Source organism: Dermacentor variabilis, chromosome 3 (assembly GCF_050947875.1).
Source record: "Dermacentor variabilis isolate Ectoservices chromosome 3, ASM5094787v1, whole genome shotgun sequence".
Lineage (NCBI taxonomy): Eukaryota > Metazoa > Arthropoda > Arachnida > Ixodida > Ixodidae > Dermacentor > Dermacentor variabilis.
The window spans coordinates 112,368,776-112,395,712 of NC_134570.1; the positions used below are offsets into that span (position 1 = coordinate 112,368,776).

Below are 26,937 nucleotides of genomic sequence, written 5' to 3' on the forward strand. Positions count from 1 at the left end.
TAGGGTCTCAGCAGTTGTTCTCGCTAACACGCTCATACACGCTGAGCCAGTCCTCAACTCAACATTATCTTGGCTGGAGAATATGCCAGTACCGTAAGGATTGGTAACCGTGACGTACGTTGTTGCGGTCGCAGGTGTAGATGCATACGAGGTGTTACGGGAGCCATAGTGGAAAGTTGGACAGTGTAGCCACTGCGGAGCTTCTGTGCGAGGATAGAGAATGCCAACCTCCACCAAAATCTTACGTGAGTGAGGGATGAAACACTAAAGACTATTTTCAATGTATACAGTCAAACCCACTGAGAACAATATTCAAGTGCCATGAAAATTACATTGTTATAACTGGGTTGCATGAGAAAAAAATCAAAATGGAGGATGGAAGAACTGCTCTGAGGAAACTATAATGGCCATGAGGCCAGTTCTCCTCCCCAACACCCTCCTCAATCTGGATTCTGATTGTGTTGACTTGTTTAACTGTTTAACTCTGCTTCCTGCGCACTCCAATCGCATGTTGTTAAGAAGCTGCAGCTGTCGGCATTCAAGTATGGCACTGCTATAAAAACAGTAAAGTGACATACAAGCTCCGCCGAGGCATCGCTTTGGCGACCCCAAAAGGAACCTTTTAAAAATTGCAGGAAGGTTGCCGCGGCAGCATCTCAGCATGAAAAATCCAGAAGAAATGCTGGGACGAGACCGCCACAAGCATCTTGCCACATACTTCCCAATGGCTTGCATGAGTCAGCCTTGCTTGCTTTATGTGAAGCTTGCCAACATCCTTCTCCACGGTATCAAAGTGCTCAGCGTAGTGCAGCGGAAGGTACCTTGCGAAAACAAGCCCCTAAGGGACTGAATCATGTACAGGGCCTCCGACGGGAACAATGTTGAGGCAGCCTGCCTTACTGCACCAGCGCTGCCATCGTGGCTGTCACTGTCGCTACTCGATGCAAGCATGTTCGCGACGACTGCCTCATCGGTTAGAAGCACTTTGTTTCCGAATCTGTAGCAGTGCGCTTTCTTTTCACTGGCAACATCGTGCACTGCCGAAGATCAGTGGGCAGATCAGCCGTCTTCCATTTTGGCAGCGAGTCAAACGAGGCGGAGAAACCATGCGTCCAGAAACGACTTCGATGCAATGAACAGAGATGAGCACTAGCAACCCGCTCTCACAATTGCGCAGAATGAAGGCGCAGCGAGCAATCTGGGAGCGGCGCTGGCAGCACTGACAGCGCAGTTGGCACAGTCCATTCGTGTTTGGAGGGGTGGAAGGGTGACGGGACAGATGCATGCAAGGGTGACGATACAGAGAAGTGTGCAGCAGCAGTTGGGGTGGCGGGCGATCGTGCAGGGGCTCACATTTCCCTTTTTCTTTTTTCAAGGATTTCACATTCAACTACCTTTCAGCATGGGGGCATTGTAGCAAGCGGGTTATTTTCCCATAGAAAACATACAAAAGTTGATGGCATAGCAGCTCCTCATTGTTATAACTGATATAATGTTAAAACCAGCATCGTTATAACTGGGTTTGACTGTATTTACAAAATAACTGCAGTGCTGGCCAGTTCAGCCGACAGTTCGAGACTCGGGAGCAGTTCGTCTTCGTCAGGGCACCCGCACACATGGTCCAAAAGAAGCCCGCAATGTGCATGTAGCAATATTAGTTATTTTTTTATTTATTTAGTCATACTGTTGGCCCGGAGGCCATTACAGCAGTGGGGTACAGCACAGAAAATGAAAATAACATAATGTACATTATACAAAATGCATGCAAATTGTACATCAAATACTGTCTTTTTGAGCATACATTCATAAAACACCGGGAAACTAGTAACAGTACAAATACAACAGCAATATGAGGCGAGCACGCACTCAAGCCCTTTCAAGCATGAAGCAAACACTGCGCGCGTGCACTGCAGTTCCGCATAGCTGTGGTATGCCACATAATGTAGCTACCACTTCGATACCACGAAGCTGAGGCTAACCTCATCCGCTTTTCAACTTAACACAAGGCAAATTGGGCAGTCTGCTCTTGGTGCCTGATACATGATAACCACATATGTTTTGTTAACTGTTTTTTTTTTTCTTGGGGGATTGGTACTCTCAGCCTTGCTTATATTGCCCTATCATGCACCACTTCTTGAGCTCAGCTTTTGGCTTTGAGACCATCATTGAGAATGTTCTAATACCTTTCCATTGGCCATCTTTTGCTTCCGTTATGCTTCAACTTTCACTGCTGTAAGTGAACAACCACCACAGCGAAGAAAAAAAAGTTGAAAATGACTTTGCAATAGTAAGCAGAGATGCTTTACTTCAAAAAATTTACTTTATGAAGTGTACGGAAACAAACAAAATGAAAGAACAGGAGGCTGACCTTGAGCTTTGGACATCTGTTGGCTAGCTGCATGACGGATGTGTTGGTAAGCTGTACACCAGAAGCATCCAAGTATTCTAGGTTGGGACAGCGTGTTCCTGTGAAGGGGGAGGAGGGGGAGGGGGTGGCACAATATTAGAAAGAAAAACAAGCTTAGTTTAGATGAAACAATGATGAAAAAGAAGCTTGTGCATCCACGGGTGAACAAGTGCTGCACACAGTTGTGACCACACTGCCAGGCAGTACTATGGCAATGATCCATTACAGGAAGTCTCTAAATGCAGGGCAAAAAAATGCCTGCCACTCAGAAATGGCCATGAGATCTGCTGTCGCAGCACTTTGCTGATGATCACAAGCAACCGTGCCAGTGGATAACGGTGGGTGGAGCTATCATCACCAGAAGCGTCTCCTAAGTTAGTATGCAGGAGGAGATGAAGGTAAAAAAATGAAAGGAGAAGTCGCAGTTACACAGGGCTCACATGCACTTCCACATCTCCTGCAAAGACCAGAGGAAGCTAGGAGTGCGCTGGGATGAGGGTAAGCATCAAGGGAAAGGCATTGGGGAAAGTACAGAGCACGCCCCTGTACACTACTCTGTACAGAAAGAAAAAAATGCAGGGGCTTTTAAGGCCTTGGCAAGTATTTTGAAGGTTTAAGGCACCATGATGTCTGGCAGCTTGAATACAAAACATTGTCTTAAACAATAAGGAAACATGTTTTTATTGCACATGAATTGAAAAAAATTCTCGCTATGCCTTCTTTGGTTAAACCACCACCATCCCCCACGAAAAGATTGCTCCCCAGTACAAAGATGCTAGGTGGATCAGATTGGCTTGCACAAACTTTGTGGTCAGATACACACATGAAATCCACCAAGCTTAGCCAAAGCAAGACCTTTAACCACTAAACGAAACTTAGTGGTTTTCAAGGCACTGAATCTGGCAGTTTCTCATTCTAAGATTTCAAGGAATACTGCAAACTCCGTAACTGGAACAAAGAAAACAAAATTTGTGGTTTTACGTGCAAACCCAAGATGCGATTATGAGGCACACCACAGTGGGGGACTCCAAATTAATTTAGAGCAGCTGGAGCTCGTTAACGTGCACCCAATGCACAGTACATGAGTGCTTTTGCATCTCACCCCCATGCAAATGCTGCTGCGGCGGCATTTGGCTGCTGCCAGAATTCAATATCGGGTTTTCAGGCTTAGCAGTGCAATGCCACTATTGCCACCACAGCAGGTGTATGCAGTTGCGACAGTCCCTCAGAATCACAACCTGAGAACCCTACTTTGAACTGCGTAGACCTGATGACAGGTTAACCATACGGACAAGGACAGATTTTAGTGATAACAATAGTGAACGGGCCAGTTAAAAAAGCACGCCTCTGGCAGCAGACACGAACAGACAGAACAAAAAAGAAGTATTGATGCAGTGATACATTGAATACAACCGGGTTGTACAGTCTACAAACAGCACACTACTAATTCACGGTCAGTCCACTTGCACATGTGCACACACAAGTATGTGGCAGACATCTTCCACTCACAAGTGATCCAGTCTGCATACAGTAAAACCTCGTTAAACCGTACCCGCTTAAACAGTAGTTTCGTTTTAAAGGTAGTAAAGTCAAATCCGCGACTCAGCGGCCATTGAACATAATGTGTTTTGTATCCGCATAAACCGTACCAGCTTATTGTGTACGTATCGGTTAAAACGTTTGTGCTAAAACGTGTTTCCAATTTTCGTCACGCAAAAATGGCGTTGCGTCGTCTCCATCGGGCGGCCCGACAGAACAACAAGCCTCAGAGATCAGAACAACGGCCTCAAGGTGCCCCGTGCGTGCGCGTGAAGCCACATCAACATCATTTCGGCGGAGTGCCAGAGAGCATTGTGGCATCGCGTAAGCGAGGTCTCATGTTATGCCAAATCTCGGATAAAAAAGACGCCGGATGCTCAGCATAGAAGAAAAATTAGACATCGTCCGTGCTATCGAATGTGACACGAAGAAGTCAGCGCTAGCACACGACAGGGATCTGCTGCTGACTACGGTGTGTGGCATTTGGAATGCGAAGAAGTTGCTCGGCAGCGCTGCTGCGACCGTGAAGAGATGTCGGCTACCAGGTTAAACTTTTCACCATTGTTGCCTCGGTTGTTGCCGAAGTGTCGGCTAGCAATGACACGGAAAGCGGCAGCACGGGCGATTCAGGCTCAACAGTGGCAGAAGCTGTGCATTACGTAAGCCTCGTGAATGCAATCATTGCGACGAGAACAGCACCCCGCAACTTCTACAGCACTACCGCAAGCGTGCACGGAGAATACGTAACGCCAACAAGGAATCTGCCACGCGAGTGTTTGCCGAGAAGAGGGGGGCTGGCTGAAAAGCTGCCTCGCAGCTTCAGTAAGTTTGAGGCCGCTGTCGTCACTGCTAGGCCGCCGCGGCATCAAACGAAAATAACACTTTTGTCATGCGAAGTGAATAAATACTGCATGCTTTTTTCCCCTTTCATCGCACTCTCTCCGAGTTCCGTTTTTGACAGGTAAGTGGTCGATCTCATGCTATTTCGGTTAAACAGTACTACCATTTAATACGTACTTTTTCCAAGCTCCGACCAACTACGGTTTAACGAGGTTTCACTGTATATGATCACGCTACAGTACTACGATGAGTGCCAGGGATAGATAACGTGCACAATGTACATAAAACAGAAAAATTGCAACAACACAAGCTACTTGATACAAAGTAATCAGAGACAGAAATAATGCAAAAAGCAGATTCTGAAGCAATAAACATATTATGCTGCCAAAGCACTCAAGGTTCCTGGACAAAGGAAGCAGCAAACTTATTCACCAGGCCATGGAATGAATGGAGCAAAACAAACTGGAACACCACTTATGCAGAATTACTTGAATGTGCAATGTGGCATAGCACTATCGTATTTACTCAATTACAATGCCTCCTTGATAGTAACATGCACCCGATTTTCACCACTAGAAACGAAAAATGCAGTGTCCTCGATAGTAACACGTACCCCAGCTTTCATACTGTACTCGAAGAAATTATAAATGCAATGCCCTTGATTGTTTACCTATTAATTTTTCATTGTAAGAGAAATTGTAAATAGTAATGTACTTTTTCTAACTCGGAAAAATAAAAGTTGTCGTACCTAAACTACAGTAGAGCAGCCATCACCCATTATCCCTTTCGGAGGCGTCTTTATCGCTATCAACTGGGAACGCAACAAACAAACAAACTACCCAGCGCATCTCATTTTTGATGCAGTGTGAGGCATTTGAGATGGCGTACCATGGCAGGCCAAGTGCAATGAGATCCCGATAATTTGAAATCTCGCAATTCAAATTCACGGATAATTTGAACTGCTCTGTTGGTTTTGGCAAAGTTCTCTGTCATTTTAATAGAGAAACACTGCCACAGATTCGAACTACGAAAACCGCACAACGGTTATTTCAAATAAAATTTCTCACTCTCGTGAAGAACTTCTTGTTTCGAGACCAAACCGAAGCAAGCAGAGCGGCATGCACCTAGCGTGCGCTTGATCACATTACCGCGCTGGTGCTCATGTCATCAGCACTGGGCATGAAGGAGGACTGCACGCATTAAGCCATCATCCTTCTCAGCTCACCCTCGCACATTTCCTCTCGCGCCCACAGCAAACACTGCACACTGATGGAGGAAAGATAAGACGAATGTGAGCCCAGCAACGATTTTAGCCTTGCGCACTGTACCGCACAATTGATGGGGCACTACATTTAAAGAGGCTCTCCTTACATCAAGCTCTGCTTTATTCAAACAAATTTTCGGTCCCCCTTGGAGCTTTAATTAAAGAGATTCTACCCTATAGCATCTACAATATAGTACAGTGAAACCTTGTAGATACGATCCCACTACACGATTTCCCAGTGCTAACATTTGCGATTGAGAGAAAAAAAAGACCCAATTGAGTTAAGCTCATCTTTTAATGGTTCATACGTTCCCAGAAAACGCTACCTTTTGGCACCGATGTACAATACATAGGCAAACTGGAATAGTATGATACATTTTTCAGCTGCTAGATTCCAGGCAAACTAGAAAATGCGCGAGGCATGCGCAATCCAAAGCAGTAGCCACCCGCCATGGCAGCTTCGTCGCAATACTCGCTGGCCCATCTCACGTAAAAATGACGGCGGACGCTCAGTAGAGAGCTTTAGCTTGTCCGGTAGTATTCGGTAAACACAGGTGGACTGGTCGTTTTACCAGAGCAGCTGAGGCATAAACGTGAACGGCCTGCACAGTGCAGCTACCTGGTGGCGCAGAGTGCAAAAATAAACTTTATTGTGAGACCAGGCTTTTTAAGCCCAAAGGTAGGTGGCCTCCTCAGTCCAGGTAGCCATGGCTCGCTGCCGCTACCAGACAAACGCAGATAATCCAGAAGTACATGTTGCTGGGCTAGTCAGTTCATATTGCTGAGTAGACCATAAATATGATTGCTTTGGTGGAAACAAGGAAGGACGGAAGGGAACAAGGGGGGCGCCAAACTTTCGACTGTTTATTCTCTATTGTATAATATGCAATATATACACGCAGGCGAATGCACAACATACAAAACTGCTTCAATCGCGCAACACCCTAATCACAGCCGGCTATCAAACAATAGAGAATAAACAATAAATAATTATAAAATAGAGAATAAACAGTCAAAGGTTTGGTGCTCCCCTTGTTCCCTTTCGTCCTTCCTTGTTTGCCCCATTTATGGTCTAGACATTTGTGGTCTACTCAGCAAACACAAATAATATTGTAGCAACCAAATGTATTTCCCTTTGCTGTTGGTGTTAACTGTCGGCTGCAACATGATTAGGCCACTGCCTATCATTTACACCAGCAGTGAAGTAGAATATACTTCGTTACTGCAATATTAGATCTGTGTTTGCCCGAGTTCTGCGCTGCAAGGTGGCTGCATCGCGCTGGGCATTCACATTTGCGCCTCCGCTCATCCAGTGAAACGTCCAGATTGCTTGCGTTTACCGGAATACCCGATGCTAATTCTCTTTAGTTTCTTATTCTGGTGCCAGCAAATCTCTACCTGGCTCATTGCAAGCTGCATTCACAGTTATCACCACCAACCCTATTGCGATAAGCATTTTCACCTATCTGTTTCACAGTGCATGGTGCCATTGGAAGCATACTGCACGCTTTTAATAGGCGATAACCCAAACGCGGCACCATTCCCTGCTGCAGACTGTGATTGTACAATACTTTTGTGGCTACTATATCTCATGTAAACAAGAAAAGGTTGAAATTGAGAAAAGAAATTGAGAACACTAGAATCACCGATCTGGTTTACAGCACGTGGGGTGTATTGCTGTTGTAAGCGCACTGGACACTTTTAGTAGGCGATAACACAAACGTGCCACAGTTCCCTGCTGCAGGCACGCGATGTGAGTGTCACGTTTTGTTCCAGCGGCATCCGGCTTTGCCCACCAACTCGATTTCATTTTGGTTTCCCGTCACTGTCCTAAAACACTATGCAATAGGAATACAACGAAACGCTTCTCGGGCCGCCCGGACCCCAACAGTTCGACGCACGTCGACGTCTTGTGTTGCAACGATTCAAGCAACGCTTCAAATTACGTAGATGACAACTACAGTTGAGCCTGGGAAATTTTTTAGTTTCTTCGGATCTTATGTTTTCCTGGTTAGTATGTCTTTTTACATATTTTTTTAAACATATGAATGAGCTTCTGCTGTGCTATATAGCCTAAGGAAACTATGGAGCACGCCAAAAGGCTACAGTAGCTTCGACAGATTTAGCAATATGTGGATTGCATGGATTACTGAAATTTCATATGCGAATAGTTTGTCACTACTGTAGTTTTGTCTTACTCAAGCTTAATGCACATGTCATTTCTCGCAAAGCTTTCTGTAAAAAAAGAGAGTCCGTTAAAATGAAGTAAATATGATATATAGTGTTTAGCTAGCCACTAAACATTGGGCTGTAAGAATTCAGCATCTGAAAGTGAACGTTAACACATACTAGCAAGCTTGAAGGCACACATGTGCATTGCAGTCCTTTGCTTTTCCCCTTTCACATCTTGCTCCAGCCTGTTCGCACAACAACGAGACTGCTTTACAGTGCATTTGACAACGGAAAGGAGCAAATGCTGAATACTTACCAATGGCCTTAACTGCCTTGTGGTCGAGCATATGCGATGCTGTGGCCAAGTCCAGCCAGCGTAAGGATTCGCCACAGCGGCTTAGAAGAGCTCGCAGGATGGCAATGGTCAAGGCTGCCATGAGAGAATTAAGAACATATGTACCTATCATCAACACTTGCATCATGAGGTGGTCTGAAAAGTGCAACTGGTGTCAAAAGGCGAAGAAAATGAATGAATGACGTCTTACGCTTTCCCTGGCTGATCGAGAAGACCCCCGTGAAAGAGAGCCTGCATTGGGCCCTCCAGAGGCGCTCTGCAAGTGCTTTCCATCGATGGCACACTACAAAATGAAGCAGGCAGGCACGACAGTGAGAACAACACGTTGTTCCGAGTAGCCCCAACTAAATTTAGCCAAAGCCGAAAAAGCTTGTGCTCTGTTTAAATTGAGACAACCACAAGACAGAAGAGCTCCGTAGCAACCCATTTTAAAAAATTGTGCTCGATATCAAAGGCCAACTACACTGACATTTCAATTTGACTAATTAGGTTACAGATCAGTAGTACAGTAGAACCTCGTTCATATGTTCTGAAAAAAAGAAAAAAGAAAAGAATGTGAGAAAAGACATGGTAACTGGGAAAATTACGTACGATTCGAAGTAACTAAAAGATTTGACAAACTCGACTATTGTTGACATCTTGTGTAATACGAAACATCACGCAGATCATTGCAGCACGAGACACTGAAAAGCATCGAGCTGGTGGTGCTCTGGCGGCCTCGAGGTGTGTTATGTTTTCATATTGCGTGGTGTTTTAGGAGGGTGACGGAAAACCGAGACGAAATCGATCTGGTGGGTGATGCCTGATGCTGCCAAAGCGAAATGTGATGCCCACATCGTGTCGCTTGCAACAGGGAATGGCGGTGCATTTTGATTATCGCCTACCAAAAGCGTGCAGTACACTACCAATGGCACTACGCACCCCACAATGTAAAACAGACAGGTGAAGATGCATATCACAATAGATTTGGCGGCGATAGCTGTGAATGCGGTGTGCTATGACCCGGGCAAAGATTTGCTGAAAAACGGAACTAGAAACCTGTGCGCTGTTGTTTTCACGGGAGATGGGCGGCTATATAATGTTCTCAATCGCGGACACCTCGTTCACTTTCTTGTTTACATGGGATCTAACGGCCGGAAAATGTATCATATGATCGCAGTTTGGCGATGTACTGAATGTTGGTGCAGAAAAATTGTGCTTCCCGGGAACGTATGAACTGGTAACAAATGAGCGTACCTTCAATGGGTCATTTTTTGATTTCTTGACTGTGAATGTTGGCACCAGGAAAATGTACGCAGCGGGAACGCAAGAATGAGGTTCTACTGTATATACTGTCAAAACAGTTCTTCTACAGCTGCAGTAGGGCTGATAACTGTAATTTTCTTAATAACACACTGTAAGTAGCTGCTAAGTAGCTGCTAAGTGGATGACGCAGGCACTTGGTGGTCAGTGGGTAAGAGGTATGATGCAGGCCCCAGAACATGACTTCGAAGATGTGTTGCAAGCCGTGAGTACCTCTTGACCTCAGAGGTCATGCAGAGGAACTGTATTGGTTCTCGACGTTCTGGTTTTGTGTCATTTCTGGCCAGCAATAGTGGTGGCACTCCTTCAGTTTTCAATACCGAAAACATTTGATATTTTTGCGAGCGTTTTGCGACATATCTACTCATACTTCAAACAAAGTTTTACCTGAAGGATACCTTATATATGCACTATCTGATATGTAGCTCTTCATGATTAACCCATGGCCCTCAGCCCCAGTAGCTGCGGAGCACCTGACCTGCAGGTCATGCAATGCGCAGGTTAGATAACCGTTGGACCATTAGGGTTACAGAAGTTGGAATTGGTTGCTGCAGGGCAGGGGTAATTGGAGACAGCAGGGGAGGCCTTTGTCCTGCAGTGGACATACAATGTGCTGATGATAATGATGATGATGCAGTATTAAATTTAATTGCAGTTGACCTTTAAAGAGGCTCTGAAACACTCTTTAAGAAAGGTGTGGACTGTGTCTGGTACTGATGGGCATTATCTTGCAGATCTTTTTTAAGAAAAGTTTTCCAATGTGACTTCCCAAGAGTTACGACCCGTAGCACCCTGCAGTCGAGGCCTACTGGCTTGCATTGGAAGGTACAAAACAGGGAAACTACACCTCTTTCAATGATGACGCGTGTCCTGATGTCAAGCCAGCCAAGAACCAAGAGTAGAACATCGTCCGGAAGGTTCTCCACATAGCTTGGCGATGTGAATGAGGTCAGTGAATCTGCATCTGTTCCAATGTCTGACACGATATCACCCCCTTCTCCATGACCATCTGGTTTATCCTTCAGCTGCATTTAGACACAAACATGAGATCCACTGATGCAAAATAGACCATGCTTAAAGGGCAATTGAGATTGGGTACAGTACGTCCAGTTACCTACTAGTGAACACACCAAGAATCCATAGGTACTTATATAAATTGTTGCATTTCAAGTAGAAAGTAGTTATCTGTCTTCATGTGAAAACACAAATGGCAGTAACTGCAGGTGATTAAACTTTAGCTGTCTATGTGTATGGCAGCATGAGACTGGTGGGAAGAGACAGCAAACAAGCCACCTGCCTCCCCACTCCCCACTTTGCACTGGACTTGCATGTAATGTTCCTTACATGCTTCTAAACATTGAACACGTTCACCGCAGCAGCATTTCTTGAAGTCTCAATTCCTCTGTGTGATGACCCACCGGTGGGTCACTTGCCACATCCCTCTGGTGCATCGTGACCCACCGGTGAGTCTCCAGTTCCCTTTGAAACTTCCTCAAAGTGCAGACAGATGGTGCCACTGCACGTAAAAACAGCAGCAAGAAGAAATTTTTTCTCCTCTGGATTCTAGCAAAAGATGTCACTCGCACACTGCAGAAAAGCCCTGCATGGCCACAGAAGAGGAATAACTGGCAATGACCAAAAGGGCCATAGTCCCTTGAGCATACACACCTCCTCAGCTGCTGGTGCCATAACATTAGAAGCAGGAACTGTGGAAGACGCTTCACAGAGGTTGTCAGAAGAAAACAGTCCTCCAATCCAGGACTGACTTTCCTTGCCTTCAGCCTCAGCTTCTGGCTCCTTTGAAGACACAGCTGTCACTTCGGAGGCTTCACTGTGTGCGTCAGGTCTCAATACATCAGGTTGCACTAAATATTCAGGAAGGGACGGCAAAAGATTGCCAAATTAGCAAAGAACCATTTAACAAGCTCTTGCTTGCACAAGGGTTAGACATTCGGTATTGTATAAAGGTGGGACCTCATAACTCTTGTAGGAGTTGTAGAAAGGGGACCCTAGAATATATATGTTTTATATAAACATAATGAGCATGTGACGGAAGAGAAATAAAAATTTGCAACAGTAATAACCTATTGTGTCTTCATTGATTGAGTGACGAAAGCCTGAAAGAGCAAAAGTTAATTCAACTCTGCCTATTACATTTACAATGACCAAAACTTCGAAAAGGTACCTATGCATATTAAGCAGCGCTTTTAACTAAGCAATCAGATAACTGAAGCAATTTTGCATGTGGTGTCAGGGTCGAATTGCTAGAAGTCAGCTGGAATATGGCTCATGCTTACGCCTGTGCACCACAACTTTGTCTGGTCTCTGCCCTTTTTTTCCTGCCTGTTCTTGAATGATCTACATTTGCTCTGGCACCTCTACCACTCAAACCCGTAAAATGCAAAGTTTGACGGCACAGTAATTGAAGCAAACAAGCAAAGAAAAATTCTGCCATGCTGCTGCAGCCCGCCTGACAGTGTTGCCATAGCAACACAAAGGACTTCTAGTAAAGTGCCCGATGGAAACTCACCTTCACAGGTAAAAACTTCGTTCAGCATTAAAATTAGGTACCTGACCACGTCGGAAGGAACATTACACTGTTTTAAGTTCCTACAAAACCCTTGTTCACAATGGTAGTTGAAAAATTAAATTGTGGGGTTTTACATGCCATAACCACAATCTAATTATGAGGCATGCAAAAGTGTGGACTTATTTTGTCCATTTGGAACGCTACAATGTGTGCCTAAACTAAGTACGCGAGCGTTTTGTATTTTGTCCCAGTCAGAATCCCAAGATGTCCCATCAAAATCCCTAGACGTCGAGCTCAGCAGCGCTACGTCGTAGTCACTGGAAGACAGCGGTGAGTCAACACAAAATGGCAGTGGTAATTGCAGGATGCTTTATATTGCGTTTCAGCATATGACGAAATGAATTTGTACAAGCAACGTTTAATCTTCTCGCTGTGCTGCTAAGAGTGCTCAGTTTAACATACTACATGACGAGCAATTTGAGGTCGAGCTGATAAGTTACACTCAGTGACCATAATCTCAATTTCCTACTACAGTCGAACACCTCTACGACGAATGCATCTGAAATGGAATTACTCGAGCAACGAAAAGAACTCGTGTGTCCTGGCCAAATGACCATCTGCAATGTGCACTGTGAACACCTCCACAGTGAAGATTATTCTAAAGAATCTGACTGCGCAACAAAGACATACAGGTGCCACCACATCTCTCCATAGCCACCACAGAGTGGAAGGATCCGGACACTAAAGTGGCTATGACAGCCCCTCCCCACTATTTTCAACCAGCTGATGATCTTCTCAGAACTGACGAATGGCAACATTGTCGAGACCATCAAGAACGGGATGGAGCCGAACGTTGATGAAGACTGCAGTGTTGAAGCGCCCGTAGAATAACCAAGAGTTTTGACTTGGCAAGCAAAGGACAACTTGACACTCTGCAACCTGTATCTTGCATTACTCCCAAATTTTTGCCGCTGAGCATGCAGCAAACTTTGTTGCCATAGTGTCGGCCACAGTTGCACATTCCGTCAACCTGAATGCGCAAAAGAAAGAATTAGCAACTTAATTCACTAAGTATGTATAAATAGACTTTTGCTAAACAAAGATTTTCTTTAGCTGAAAGTGCTTAGCCTGCTCTAGAGCGAGCGGTTCAGTTTGCTACCAAGAATGAAGTGACCAGTATAATGAAGGATTTGGGAGGTCCCAAGCACTTCGTTGTAGAGGTGTTCGCCTGTAGTTGTGTGTCCAGCATTTTCAATATGCTTGGCAATGGCCTTTGATTGAGTACGTCCTTTCGTTACCTCCTCCTGATGGTGTCAGAAGACTCCTTGCATATTTACAATTTTATCACGGTATAGAAAATTGTACTTGGTGCACATGATTATATATATGACGCCAGGGAACCTTGAAAGATGTACAGCATTTTTCACATTCAGAAATGACGACAGTTGACAACACGGACCACACCAAGAAATGACTTGGTATCTGTGCCTTACAAAATTTAAGTGTTAATGATGAGAACGAGTGCCAGCCACAAACTAGCAAATGGTACGAATTATGCGTGCCATCAATAGATGGTACTGCTCATGCATCTTTCCACTCATTCATGAAGCAGGCAAGACTTGTTTAAGGGCTCACTCACAACGGCGACTTGAGAAGGTCATGCAACCGATTGTGACTGGTGACCAAAACCCGACTCAGGGCGACCGATGTTCACACTAGCAAGTGCGGCTGGTCAGTCGCCACACTGAAATATCTAGTGACATACACTTTATGTATGCAATCCCATAGCCCCGTAAAATAAGCGTCAGCGTATACAGATGTCCTGTTCCGGCGCATCTGAGTGGTTTAGCAGTTCTGCAACTACAGTCGCGCTACTGAAAAAATGAGCAACAAGCGACTGGCCAAAAATGATTGCTCTTCGAGAAAAGTGACCATTTACGACCAACTTCATTGTAAAACCACTTTCAGTCGCTAGTGTGAATGAGCAATGAGCTTTAAAGGCGCAAATAACTCTGACTCCATTTGTATGTGCACAATGTCACTGTTATCTGTACTGCAGCCAGCAACTTAATTCTCTTCAGAATGTTTTGTAGTTCTATGAAGGCACGCTTTTTTTCTCTTCTGAAGCTATACTAAAAGAAGTTGTTATGGGGATGGCACAGGAGCTGCGACAGGTTTCAAATTAGAGAAAAGTAACAGCAATAACAGACAACTTACCAGAATCGCGCTTGACACTCCCTCGCTGCTTTGGCTTTGGTCTCCCCTAAAATGCAAGATCAAAAAGCAGTCAGAGGGATGCAAATGTTGAACTACTACTCAAAGCAGCACGGTCAAACCTTGCAATGAGCTGTGTTCCCAGGAAGTCGAGAATAAAAATTACAAGTGGTGCCAGAAGCTAGGTGATTAATGGTCTAAGAGGATTAAGTTTGCACGCTGACCAAACTTTCAAGTTAATGTGCAGTCTTTATCAAATTCAAGGCCACACACGTTCGACGTCATGGGTGTACCATTGCAGCCCCCGTAAAACTTTCGTTGCTCCGAAGTCCCAGCAACTTCACTTTCGCGGCAGCCTCGGCCGATCAATGGCGAGCTGGGAAGAGCTCGCAGCTAGAGCACGAGAATTTGACTTCTTTTGTTTGTTTACCTTTGTCGGCGCAGGCTTTTCACTCATTGTTGTCGTGACGGCTGCTCCGCACTCTTGCAGCCGTCGACCCGTTTGGCCGTGGTCACTGAGACGCCCTGGTTTGCCTCTTCAGTTCGCTTTTGTGCGCAGCCCACTTCGTTATGCAAGAGCTGGAGAAGTAAGAAAAATAAATCGCGAAATTCCGGCAGGCTTTAGCACTTCAAACACAAAAATGGAAAGATTGTCGTTGATACTACTGCACCGATTAGATTACGACCTTAGTCTCAATGTGCGACTCACTGAAGACTGGTTAAACATTAATGTTTCTGCGATACGCTGACATAGTCATATCTTAAGGAACACCCGTGCTCTATTTAGAGCACCGCGTGTTGAAAATTTCTTGCTAACTTACCTTCAGCAGTGTTTACTTCAAAGGCAGCGGCTGCAAATGACGAATCGTAAAGCAAAGCAGAATGATGCACCAGAATTATTACAAGGCTTTCTGCTGACCGAATGTGTGCATCACTAAAGGTTAAGAATGTTGACCTGAAATAACAGAACCATGCATGGCACCCACTCGCTAATTGAGAACACTGTCAACGCTTGCTAGAAACGCACGCCAACTTCGCGCTACCAGCTGAGATGTGGTTGCCAGCATTCCTTATGAAGTCGCGATGATAATAATATTTTTTTAAGAACTTAAGAAACACAACAACGCAGTGGCTAAACTACCTACTGCGTCTAAAATTTTAGACTACCCACTTAAAAGCAATGTTATAAAGCACAAACATATTAGCATTCGTTGAATATTTACTTTCGTTTCGTTTTCTTCAGTACGTGCCGTACCTGCGCACGGCTGCTGCGGTTCCGTAATCGTGATTTCTTGCTTAAAAAACATGGAGGAAAGAAGCCAAAGAGCATACCGTAGAGTTTCATAGAATATTTATGAAAGAAACAAAATAGGACAGATCCTGACTTCACGTTTTCGAAGCCGGAAAAGCAGCCACGCAGCCATGTTGACGTGCCATCTCCCATTGCGCTTCCAATCAGTTCGCCGGAATGCATAGGCGCGAGCTTTGAACTTGCATTGCTACGAGTCGCCGGAAGTGTGTGCTGCCGACGCGCGCCAGAACACAGCCTAAGGAACTTCTGTAGGAGTTTTAGTGGAGCAGACACGCTCCTGTGTTTTCCCGAGGCACGTTGAAGAAGACGACGAAGAGATGCACCGTGATTACTTGAGTGTCTGTGTTGCTGGCTGACACTCACACTCAATATACCCTAAACCTGACTTTCAAGCTTACAGACCACGCTCCAAAGTCAGCCTGTCCCGCGAACAGGATGTGCTGCGAAAAAGACAGGGTAGAAAATTCTTATCACACTTTTCAAAGGTCTAGAGCAGCATCGAGAGCTTCAGCAGCGCGGTTGCTATGACAACGATGACGTTTGGGGTTCCAGTCCCAGTGCTTCTTCGTAAAAAACGGCCCTTCCGCCAGACTTTCTCCAACAAGTCCGTGCTGGCCGAGGCCTCTCCTACGCTTTCCTGCCTCCATGTTAAAAAAAAAAAAATGTTGGCACTCAATGTTTCTAAATAAAAATATGTCTGCGTCCTTTGGGGCTTATCTTGTCCCACAACAATAATCGCCATCTATCTTGCCCGCATTTCTTTGCGTTAACGCTGCGCGCCCGGTACTTTCAGGTCATCCAAAAATATATTTTGCTGGGCTAGTCGGATCATATTACTGAGTAGTTTTCTTGTTTGATTTTTTTTCTTCTATTGCTGAGTACGTAACCTCGCCCTCATGCGATGCAGGCAAGCTTTAAGAATCAATTGGTTCGACTGTCTTCCGCTGGGTTTCTCCGTTCTCCGTTGATTACTGCCGTTGTCGAGTCGCTCCTCCAGAAATTCAAGAGCGACAAACACAAGAGAAGGGCTGAGCAAGCGCAGAAAACGGTGAGGTCGCAGGTCTTGCCTTATATGCACCGTGTAACCCACAACTTAAAGAAGGTTGCAGGCCGACATGGGGTGCTAGTGGTATTCTCTGCGCTACGCAATATCGCCCAGCTTTTTCCTCGCATTATTACTGATGGGAGCCAGAAACGTGGGTGTTGTAGAGTACATGCCACGTCGTACACAAGATGTGCTACCGGAGTCGTGTATGAGTTTCTACTGTCTTGCGGTAAGACATGTCAGTCAGACTGCAGGCGATGCGTAACTGAGCGTGCGCGGGAACATGAGCTGTCACTCAAAGGTAAAGACGGAGCACATATTTGCCTAAGCACTGCAATTAGCATCCGTGTGAGCCACGACTGGAGAAGATACGGATTCTTGAAAGAAGCAGGGGCACTACGGCACGCGGCCGTTTGTGCTGAGCTTTCGTGGCGGCTGGACGTGCTTTTTGGGGCTCCGTGGCGGCGACGGAATCATAAGTTTTTGTGCATGCTTTGAGCTTGCTTCTGGTTCTGATTTGCTCATTTTTTAGCCTTTAAATAATAATTGGGTAGTTTTCTTTTCTTTTCTTTCTTCGTTGTCTTTATTTGTCCCTCTTTTTTCCGTGCGCGCGGGCGTGTTTCGTGTACATTTGGTTTTGCAGAAAAGTCAAAGCGTCCTTTCGCGCCACGTGATGCAACACGGGCGACCAGGTGGGACATTAATTCTTTATAGTCTTTAAATAGTAGCTTGGAAGTGGCAAGGCTAACAGCTATTAGTGGTTTTACTGTGTATGTGTTGGTAGGAAAGTGAGAGCGCGTGGCCGCGTGGTTGAACACTTGCGAAAACGGGGCATAAACGTGGTGGGACGTTAAGTCCTTACAGCCTTTAAATAGTAGCTTGGAAGTTGCAAGACTAATAGCTATTAGTGGTTGTACTGTGTGTGTGTTGGTAGGAAAGTGAGAGCGTGGCCACGTGAACATGTGCGAAAACGTTTAACGTGTCATACCTTAAGTCTGTGCGGCATTGATTGCTTTTAAATGGTTGGTGAGAATTACTTTGCGACATTTTGAGGATTTAGATCCTGTGTGTATAGGTTTTTGCTAGAAGGCACGTGCTCTGCATTGTTATGGTAGTACAGCATTATAGTATTTGCAGTGGAAAAAGCCGGGCAAGAAAGCCGGGAAAGCGTGAAGTGTGCGCGGGGTCCCTCAAGGCAGATGAGGGTACGGATGAGAATGAAGAGGGAATCGAGTCAATCGGCACACACTGTGATGTCAATGCGAGGCTCAAGAAAATTGAGGCTTTCCAGGAAGAGCTTGTCAAACAGGTTGAAGAGCTCAAAAATGAGCTAAATAGAGAGCGTGATGCACGGAAGGTAGTGGAAAAAAGTCTTGAAGCAGCCGAGGAAAAGCTGAACAGGGCCGCCATTGTGAACGAGAATCGTCGTGACAATGGAACGCAGTCCCCCAAACGAGAGGAGAGGGAGTGTCAGCAAAGTACGCGGAATGCGGACAACGTGGTGACAGTTTAGCAGGAAAGAGCGTCTCCTACCTTGAGGCCGCCACGCGGAAAAAGCAGGAGCGCGTGGATCAATGCCCCTTGTCAAGTCCGAATCACGCGGAAAAGGACAAAGGGAAGCAGGGAGAGGTAAGAAGAGTGAAATGGTGATTATCGCCAAAGACTCAAACCTGGGTAAGTGCTCAGAAGCAATTGTGGAGAGGGTGAAAGGTGATAAAAGAGTGGCGGTAGGGACATTTCCGTGGCGCACGTTGGGTTCTGTGATTGAGCGAGAAAAAGAAAAGCTAGCGGAAAATGCCCACGTGCGCAAACTTATCATAGAGCAGGTGGACTAAACGACATCCTAAACAGGAAAGGGACAGGACTAGCCCAGCGCTTGGCGAAGGGGGTGGACGACTTGCGCGAGCTGTCCCCTCAGGTGCAGATCGTGGTGTACACGGTGCCGGAGGTGCCTGTGCGTGACAATCACATACAAAGAGCTGTAGTGGCTGCTAATGAGGCGATATGGAAAATGAGCCGAGAGAAAGGCGTCAAGGTAGTCGAAGTAAACAGGGAAGTGAGAAAGTGTGGTGGTTTTCAACGAGACGGGATCCACACAGGCTTGCACGAGAAGTGGGCGGGTGACTTGGTGGTCGCGCAGTTGCTTCTTTAGGGGGCCCACGGGCGCTCAAGAGGCCAGAGTAGGCAGTAATGAAGAATGTCTCCCAAGGGAACCTCATAATAGCATCGCCGTCAATAGCAAAAAAAAAAAAAAATAGAAGGAAAGCAAGAAAGAGAGCTCGCCATGCAATAGGCTACATAAACATGCAGGGTGGCAGAAGAAAGGAAAAGTGGGCAGAGATTGAGGAGCAGTTAAATAGAGAACAAATAGGGGAGTAAGCGGTTACAGAAACGCACCTTAGAGATTCGGAAGAGCCGCCAGTGATTGAGAATTATGTTTGGGAAGGGTGCAACCGAACTAAGTGTGAAAGAAAGGGAGGGGGAGTCGGAATGCTCATCCATCAGGGAGCCAAATAAAAAATAGTAAATTCAAAATGTGCAGAGCTTCTTTGGTTATCAGGTACAATGAGTGGGAAAAAGAACTCGGCAAGAGCTATTGAATGATCTGCAGGAATGTAAGGAATTCGGACCGGAACAGTATTCCACAATGAAAGAGCAAGAACAGGTGACCGGATGTTCTATCCATAACGCTAACGCCGTGCAGCGCGCATTTGAGGAACCATCGAGCAATGAGCGCCAGGCGACCGACACTGAGAGTGGCGCAAGGACCTCATTAGGAGATGAAGGAGAGAGAGAAGAGGGCGCAAAAGCATTGGAGCCGCGCTCTGCTAATCACACGTCTATTGAGGAGCAGCAGCAATCGGATAGTCGGGATGCTGTAGGGGCGGATAATGTAGGCGACAGCGAGAAACTTCGCCCAATCACAGAAATTTCTTTCGCGGAAGAGCAGGAAGAAGATGAGTCACTGGCCGTTGCTTGGCGCCATGCGAAAGAGCGGTCGCACGGCATGGTAATCGATGGTCCGTTGCTTTATCACAGGGAGAAATTAGATGAGAAACAGTGCCTCCAATTGGTAGTCCCAAAGTCGCGCCAAGCTGAAGTCTTAGAGTTAGCGCACGACAGCCCTTGCTGTGGTCACTTCTCAGAAAAAAAAGACAAAAAAGCGCATTAAAGGGGCCTTCTTTTGGCCATCATTGGCGTCTTATGTGAAACGTCACTGTCAGAGCTGTCATGGGTGTCAGCATCCATACTAACACCGTCTTCTGATTTCCACCATCTTGGCTTCCCATGGAATAATAATTGGTGTCCTTCAAGAAGACAATTGGAAGTTTCTTTTACAAAAATGAGATGCCGTATACCTCCTCTAAATTTTTACTTACACAGGTCTGGTCTGGCTATGTCCCCTCTATGTTCTTTTTGCAGTGCACCTGAAACTATCGAACTTTATTTTCTCTCCTGCCGCCGCTTTATAAGACAAAGAAAATTATTAGTACACTCATTCACCAAACTTGGGCTATCGCTAAACTCGCCAACCATTCTTTCTTTTGGTGCGACCTCACTGGGATCCAGCCACAGGGATGCTTTTCTTGCAATTTACAATTTTATTAGAGATACAAAAAGAGTGCCTTGCTGACTTTCGAAAATTATCAATATTTTATATTATTTAATTTATTTACGTTACTTATTTTATCAAAATTCGTCACAATATTTTCATCACACGTCTAAATTACAGTTCTAGTCTCACGCTCCACAGTTGAAATCTAGTTTGGCTTTACTTCTAAGCATACGAAAAACGGCCTGCTTCTTGGCCATTCCCCCATAGTGGGTATGCGCCACTGTCTGGGACACAAGACAAGACAAGAATTCGCGCGCAAACAGCAGCTTCCTTGACGGGCCACTCCTCGGGCTAATTTAAGGTCACCGCCATGGCGAAAGCAGCGTCCAACTTCGTCTCGCAGACCCTGGACAAGAATTCGCAGAAAATACAGTGTCTGCGTCGGCGTCCTGCCCCGGCGTCCCCGTGAGCGAAAATTCCCGTATATATATATATATATATTTATGTATATTGCGGCGCCTGTACTCGGAAAAGAAGAGGAGAATGCGAGTATGCGTGAGCGTTTTTGTCAAGGCGTAGTGAAGAAGAAGTCGATGTCTAGAAATTCCGCCTCGATATTTAGGATTGCTTTTAAGCAGTAATGTTGTGCTCTCCCTTGGAGCAACAGTATTGGAATACAGCCACAGAAACGTTTGCCTATTCATTTATAATTTTCTATGTGGCACAAAAGGAATGCCTTGTTAATATTTTGTAGTTTACACAATTTATTTACTTCTACTTCAATTTAGAAAAATTCAGAAAAGCACAAATTCACAGTTTAAATCTTACTAGTAGTATTATACAAAATACGCATACATGGCGACGGTTTCGTTGGGTTTCTGTAACCGAGCCTCAATAAGTTGTTGCGCCTAATCTGGCCGGTCCATGCTGGAGAACGCATCGAAGAGCTGACGACGAAATTTGCCCCACGTTTGGAAGCTCGATTCCCTGTTCGCATACCACGTACGAACGCTATTTTCTAGCGCGAAATAAGCATGGGCAAGTTTTTAAGGCGAAAACCTTTCTAGGCTCATGGTGAAGTTTGTCAGCAGACCTGACCGCTGGAGTGCTCGCCGAAGCGTCATCACGTCATATGGAGACGGATTAAACACAGATTAAAGAATGAAAAATGATTGATAGTGACAGTTAGTTAGTTATTGATAACAGTTAGTTAGTTAGTTAGTTATGACAGTTAGTGAATGATAACCTTATAATAGAGATTGGTAGAGATTAATAATGACTAGTATAATGACTAATAATGACTACTAATGGCTTGCAATGACTACTAATGACTACTACTGACTCCGAAATGAGCAATAGGTCGAACGACGGCTTGTAATGACTATAATTGATTAGAAATGACCAGGAATGCTTACTATAGTGAGCAGTACTGACAAATAATGACTGAAGTGACTTGTAATGACTAGTAATGAATACAAAATAACTAATATGTCTAACGACCAATTGTAACGACTATAATTCATTAGAAATGGCTGAAATGATTTGTAGTGACTACCATTGACTATGATATGACAGTACGTCTAACGACGGCTTGTAATGACCACAATTAATTACAAATGACTAAAAATGTTTAGTAATGTGCAGCAATGGCTAAAAGAAAGAAGAGAAAGAGAAGAGGCAAAGAGAAAGAGGCGAATGATAAGGGGAGGAAGCGTAGGCTTTCGCCATTCACCTCTTACGAGAGATCTTAAGAGACCCTGTAACTTTTGTTGTTCGTTGCAGCGATTTATCAGAGCGATGCGTTCGGACTGGTCAAGCCAGTCCTGGACATCTTCAAAAGCATCGCCGCGGAATATTTCGAGGACGCGAGGGTGTTTAAGAGTCACCTGGGTAAGGCTTGGCGCCGTCGGTGAAGGCGGGGGCGGGCGGGTGGAATGAAGTCGTGACGGGCGGTGGAGTTTCGGGACTGGGTGCACGGCTCCGAATATGGGTTGTCCGCATGGGGTTACGGGTTCCAGCGCCTCCACCAGTGTCGCAACGTCAAAAACAGGAGTCGTATTCGGGAGGCACAGCGGCAGGTCGCCTTTTTGATGATGATGCTGATGATGATGAAGCCTCAATTAATGGCACAAACCCACTATGGGGGATAAGCCACGAAACGGGTGGTAATATGATTGAAAAAATTAAATAAAAGCAAATAAATAACACACACAGAACAGGAAAATAAATGTATAACCCAAGATGATAAATAAACTGAATACATGAGATAAAGTAGTGATCAATACTATAATCAGCCTTGCGTTGATAGGAAGACTAAAAAAGAAAATTGTTGGTGAAATACATTAAAATAAAGGATATACTTAAACATGAGCAAGTTAAATTTTGAATAATAATACTAGTAAGATTTAAACTGTGAATTTGTGCTTTTACTTTCTGAATTTTCTAAATTGGAAGTAGATGTAAATCAATCGTGGCAACTACGAAATATTAACAAGGCATTCCTTTTGTGCCACATAGAAAATTATAAATGGATAGGCAAACGTTTCTGTGGCTGTATTCAAATACTGTTGCTCCAAGGGAGAGCATAACATTACTGCTTAAAAGCAATCCTAAATTTTGAAGCGTAATTTCTAGACATCGACTTCTTCTTCACTGCGCCTTGACAAAAACGCTCACGCATACTCGCATTCTCTTCTTCTTCTCCGAGTACAGGCGCGGCAATATACATAAATATACATATACGGGAATTTTCGCTCACGGGGACGCCGGGGCAGGACGCCGACGCAGACACTGTATTTTCTGCGACACGCGATCGCGTTAAAATGAAAAAAACACTCATCGGGATTTTGCCGAGCATTAGAACATGTTCCGTAGCCCTTAGCCCTATGCCGGTCACTGCGGTCCTTCATTTCCCCCTAAGCTTTGGAAAAAATAAATAAATAAATAAATCAATCAATCAATCAATCAATCAATCAATCAATCAATCAATCAATCAATCAATCAATCAATCAATCAATCACGTAGAAATTGTAATTTTCATCCTTATACTCGCTTTCAGCGCGATGACGTTACAGGTGTACCATCAACATACGCTGTCAAAAACGAATCTGGCGTGTCGGGTCGCTCTGAACCCGACCGTGCGGCAGCTCGAGTTCGAGGACGGTGGGCCCACACGCTCACTTGAGCAGTCCGTGGGACTTGAGCAGCGGCTGCAGCTTGTTGTTGCGGTTCATGTCCTCGACGTCGGAGGCTCCTCCGAGGCACTGCTTCTTGACGAACACCCTGGGCACCGTGCTGGCGCCGGTCATGTCGCCGAGCACCTTCTGGATGTCGCTGCCGTCCGACCGGCTGTCGAGCTCCACAGACATGTAGGCGACGCCCAACCCGTCGAATATATTCTTGGCCTTCTTGCAGAAGGGGCAGTAGCTCTTGGAGAATATCACCACCGAATTCTTGTCCAGGGTCTCCGAGACGAAGTTGGACGCTGCTTTCGCCATGGCGCGGTGGCCTTAAATTAGCCGAGGAGTGGCCCGTCAAGGAAGCTGCTGTTTGCGCACGAATTCTTGTCTTGTCTTGTTTTGTGTCCCAGACAGTGGCGCATATCCACTATGGGGGAATGGCCAAGAAGCAGGCGGTTTTTCGTATGCTTAGAAGTAAAGCCAAACTACATTTAAATTGTGGAGCGTGAGACTAGAACTGTAATCTAGACGTGTGATGAAAATATTGTGACGAATTTTGATAAATTAAGTAACGTAATTAAATTAAATAATATAAAATATTGATAATTTTAGAAAGTCAGCAAGGTACTCTTTTTGTATATCTAATAAAATTGTAAATTGCAAGAAAGGTATCCCTGTGGCTGGATCCCAGTGAGGTCACACCAAAAGAAAGAATGGTTGGCGAAGTTAGCGATAGCCCAAGTTTGGTGAATGAGTGTACTAATAATTTTCTTTGTCTTATAAAGCGGCGGCAGGAGAGAAAATAATGTTCGATAGTTTCAGGTGCACTGCAAAAAGAACATAGAGGGGACATAGCCATACCATACCTGTGTAAGTAAAAATTTAGAGGAGGTATACGGCATCTCAATTTTGTAAAAGAAACTTCCAATTGTCTTGAAGGGCACCAATTATTATTCCATGGGAAGCCAAGATGGTGGAAATTGTAAAGTGTTGTTCAGGAGCTCGCTCAACACATGTCATGACTCTTCGAGGCCCGAAGTGCAACTGACGGTAGTCTAGAGCAGACCACCTCAGTCGCAATATATATATATCTGCTTGTATACTAAAGAACGTGTTTCCACGTGTGTCATCTGTTTTGACGCTACACCCAACGGAGCCATCCTGCTTTTTCGCCATATCTATCTATCTATCTATCTATCTATCTATCTATCTATCTATCTATCTATCTATCTATCTATCTATCTATCTATCTATCTATCTATCTATCTATCTATCTATCTATCTATCTATCTATCTATCTATCTATCTATCTATCTGTCTGTCTGTCTGTCTGTCTGTCTGTCTGTCTGTCTGTCTGTCTGTCTGTCTGTCTGTCTGTCTGTCTGTCTGTCTATCTATCTATCTATCTATCTATCTATCTATCTATCTATCTATCTATCTATCTATCTATCTATCTATCTATCTATCTATCTATTTCAAATTCCTTTTCTTACGTCCTTGCTTGTCCCTATCCGCCACTCCCGTACCCTTTCCGCCTTCAGAGGTTACCCCGGCCGATCCCACGTGACACTTGACGTCGCTAGTGACCTCCTCCCTTATCAGATATAGCATTAAAATTTCGCTTTTAGCGCCAAGTCACGCAGAGTTTTATTTGTTCAAACTGATTCTGTCAGCACCAAGCAGATATTTACAGGGCGCTGAGATGATCCGAAAAGCGTCACCACTCTTTGCAAAGGGGCCCTATGAATTGCTGGTGTGTCACTACTGTGACTCTGGCATTTCTACGAATCTGTGTTGACTGTTGTGCATAGTGTTTACGCTTCAATGGTTTAGAAGCATAGGCGAATTGGCGTAGTATTGTCAGGAACAAAATAGGGCATTGCAAAGGACGGAGCGTGCTTGTGTTTCCTGTTTCTCTGTCCTGTGCATTGTGCTATTTTATCATTGACAATGTTTAATTGTTAAAAAGACGACTCGTGTAAGTTGCAGCGCTATTTTAATAAAACGAGGCCTAAAAATGCTGCCTGACTACGCGTTGTACAAGCCGCCCATTTTTTTCTTTGTTTCTCATGATTTCAATCGTGCAGCCCTAATTGCTATACATTGCAGTATGCTGCTTGTGAACAATGTTCATTTCCGCACTGGATACCTTACCTCTTAAGAAGACTCTGTTATACTTGGAATCGACTTGACTTTTTGGTTGTGATTGCATGTAGTCACTACCAAGAATACGCACTATAGAAGGAGCCCGTCAAAGGAACAAAACGAATGTTATTTAATAAACCTAACTTTGGAACAAGCTATACGAGCTGCTTGGCATTAGAAATAATTATCGGAAAGTCTTTCAACAAACTTGGTGAGGCGAGACGACACACACGGCAATGACAACGTGCGACAGCACTGAAACAAGGCACGAAGCACAATATGCATGCAGTATAAGATCGGAATGCTAGTGCACACAGAAAATGTGGGCACTTCGCGCGGGCCTGTGCTACTGGTTATATGCCGCTATTCAATGAACCTCTTTGCTGTCAACTTGGGTACGTTCTAGTGGGTACCTCCCTGCGGCCACCGGGCACGTTCCACTGAATATGTGTGACTGGGTACGTGCCGTTCTTCAACGACCCTCTTCGGTGCCAATTCGGATCCCTGTGTATGCGCCACTGGGTATGCGTTAACTTCACGGCGCCGCCGCCAGAAAGCGCCGCGGATCCAAAGGGAAACGCTAGAGAGGAACCCAGCTGCAGTATGCGCCTCACGCATAACACGTTTCGGCTATTCGCGCATTTGTATGCTCATCATAGATGAGTTCTGCCCGATTTTTTTTTAGTTTTCGTACCACCCGTAGCGGAAAGAAATAAAAGAGGAGAGGCGTTGAGGTTGCGTTTTTGAAGCCGGAAGTGCAGTTATATTGCCCTCTCCGTTTGCTCCTTCAATGAGCTTCGACTTGCATCGTGACGACCCGCCAGCAGCCTGCACTGCTCTTGCGCGTCAGAACGAAAGCTACGAAACTTCTGCAACAGTTTTAGTTAAACAGACGTGCTCTCGTGTTTTAACGTGGGCAGGTTGAAGAAGAAGACGACGACGACGACCCGCGCCGCGAATGCGGAAGAGTCTGTGCTGCTGGCTGACACTCACACTCAGAGTTTACAGACTCAAAACACGATTTTCAAGCTCAAACGCCGCAATTCAAACACAGCTTGTCTCGAGAGCTTAACGTGC

At 45.1% G+C, this 26,937-nt stretch overlaps 2 protein-coding genes across 3 annotated transcripts in view; both read right to left on the reverse strand.

Annotated features, from left to right (window-relative positions):
• Positions 1-15,672, reverse strand: part of LOC142576191 (putative RNA-binding protein EEED8.10) — a 72,276-nt gene extending 56,604 nt beyond the window's left edge. For both annotated transcript variants that reach the window (XM_075686203.1, XM_075686202.1), the window contains exons 1-8: positions 15,445-15,672; positions 15,054-15,202; positions 14,627-14,672; positions 11,548-11,744; positions 10,727-10,904; positions 8,768-8,860; positions 8,539-8,652; positions 2,369-2,466 (exon numbers count right to left, since the gene is read on the reverse strand). In XM_075686203.1, the coding sequence (XP_075542318.1) occupies positions 2,369-2,466; positions 8,539-8,652; positions 8,768-8,860; positions 10,727-10,904; positions 11,548-11,744; positions 14,627-14,672; positions 15,054-15,080 (753 nt within the window). In that variant the 5' untranslated portion in view covers positions 15,081-15,202; positions 15,445-15,672. The remainder of the gene's footprint in view (positions 1-2,368; positions 2,467-8,538; positions 8,653-8,767; positions 8,861-10,726; positions 10,905-11,547; positions 11,745-14,626; positions 14,673-15,053; positions 15,203-15,444) is intronic.
• Positions 15,673-23,712: 8,040 nt separating this feature from the next.
• On the reverse strand, positions 23,713-24,033 carry LOC142574688 (uncharacterized). Its single transcript, XM_075683721.1, has one exon. The coding sequence runs from the start codon at positions 24,031-24,033 to the stop codon at positions 23,713-23,715; it is 321 nt and encodes a 106-aa protein (XP_075539836.1).
• Positions 24,034-26,937: the final 2,904 nt, after the last annotated feature.

Coding starts and splice junctions, on each gene's coding strand:
- LOC142574688 (XM_075683721.1), bottom strand. CDS start 24,033: ATGGCGAAAGCAGCGTCCAACTTCGTCTCGGAGACCCTGGACAAGAAT.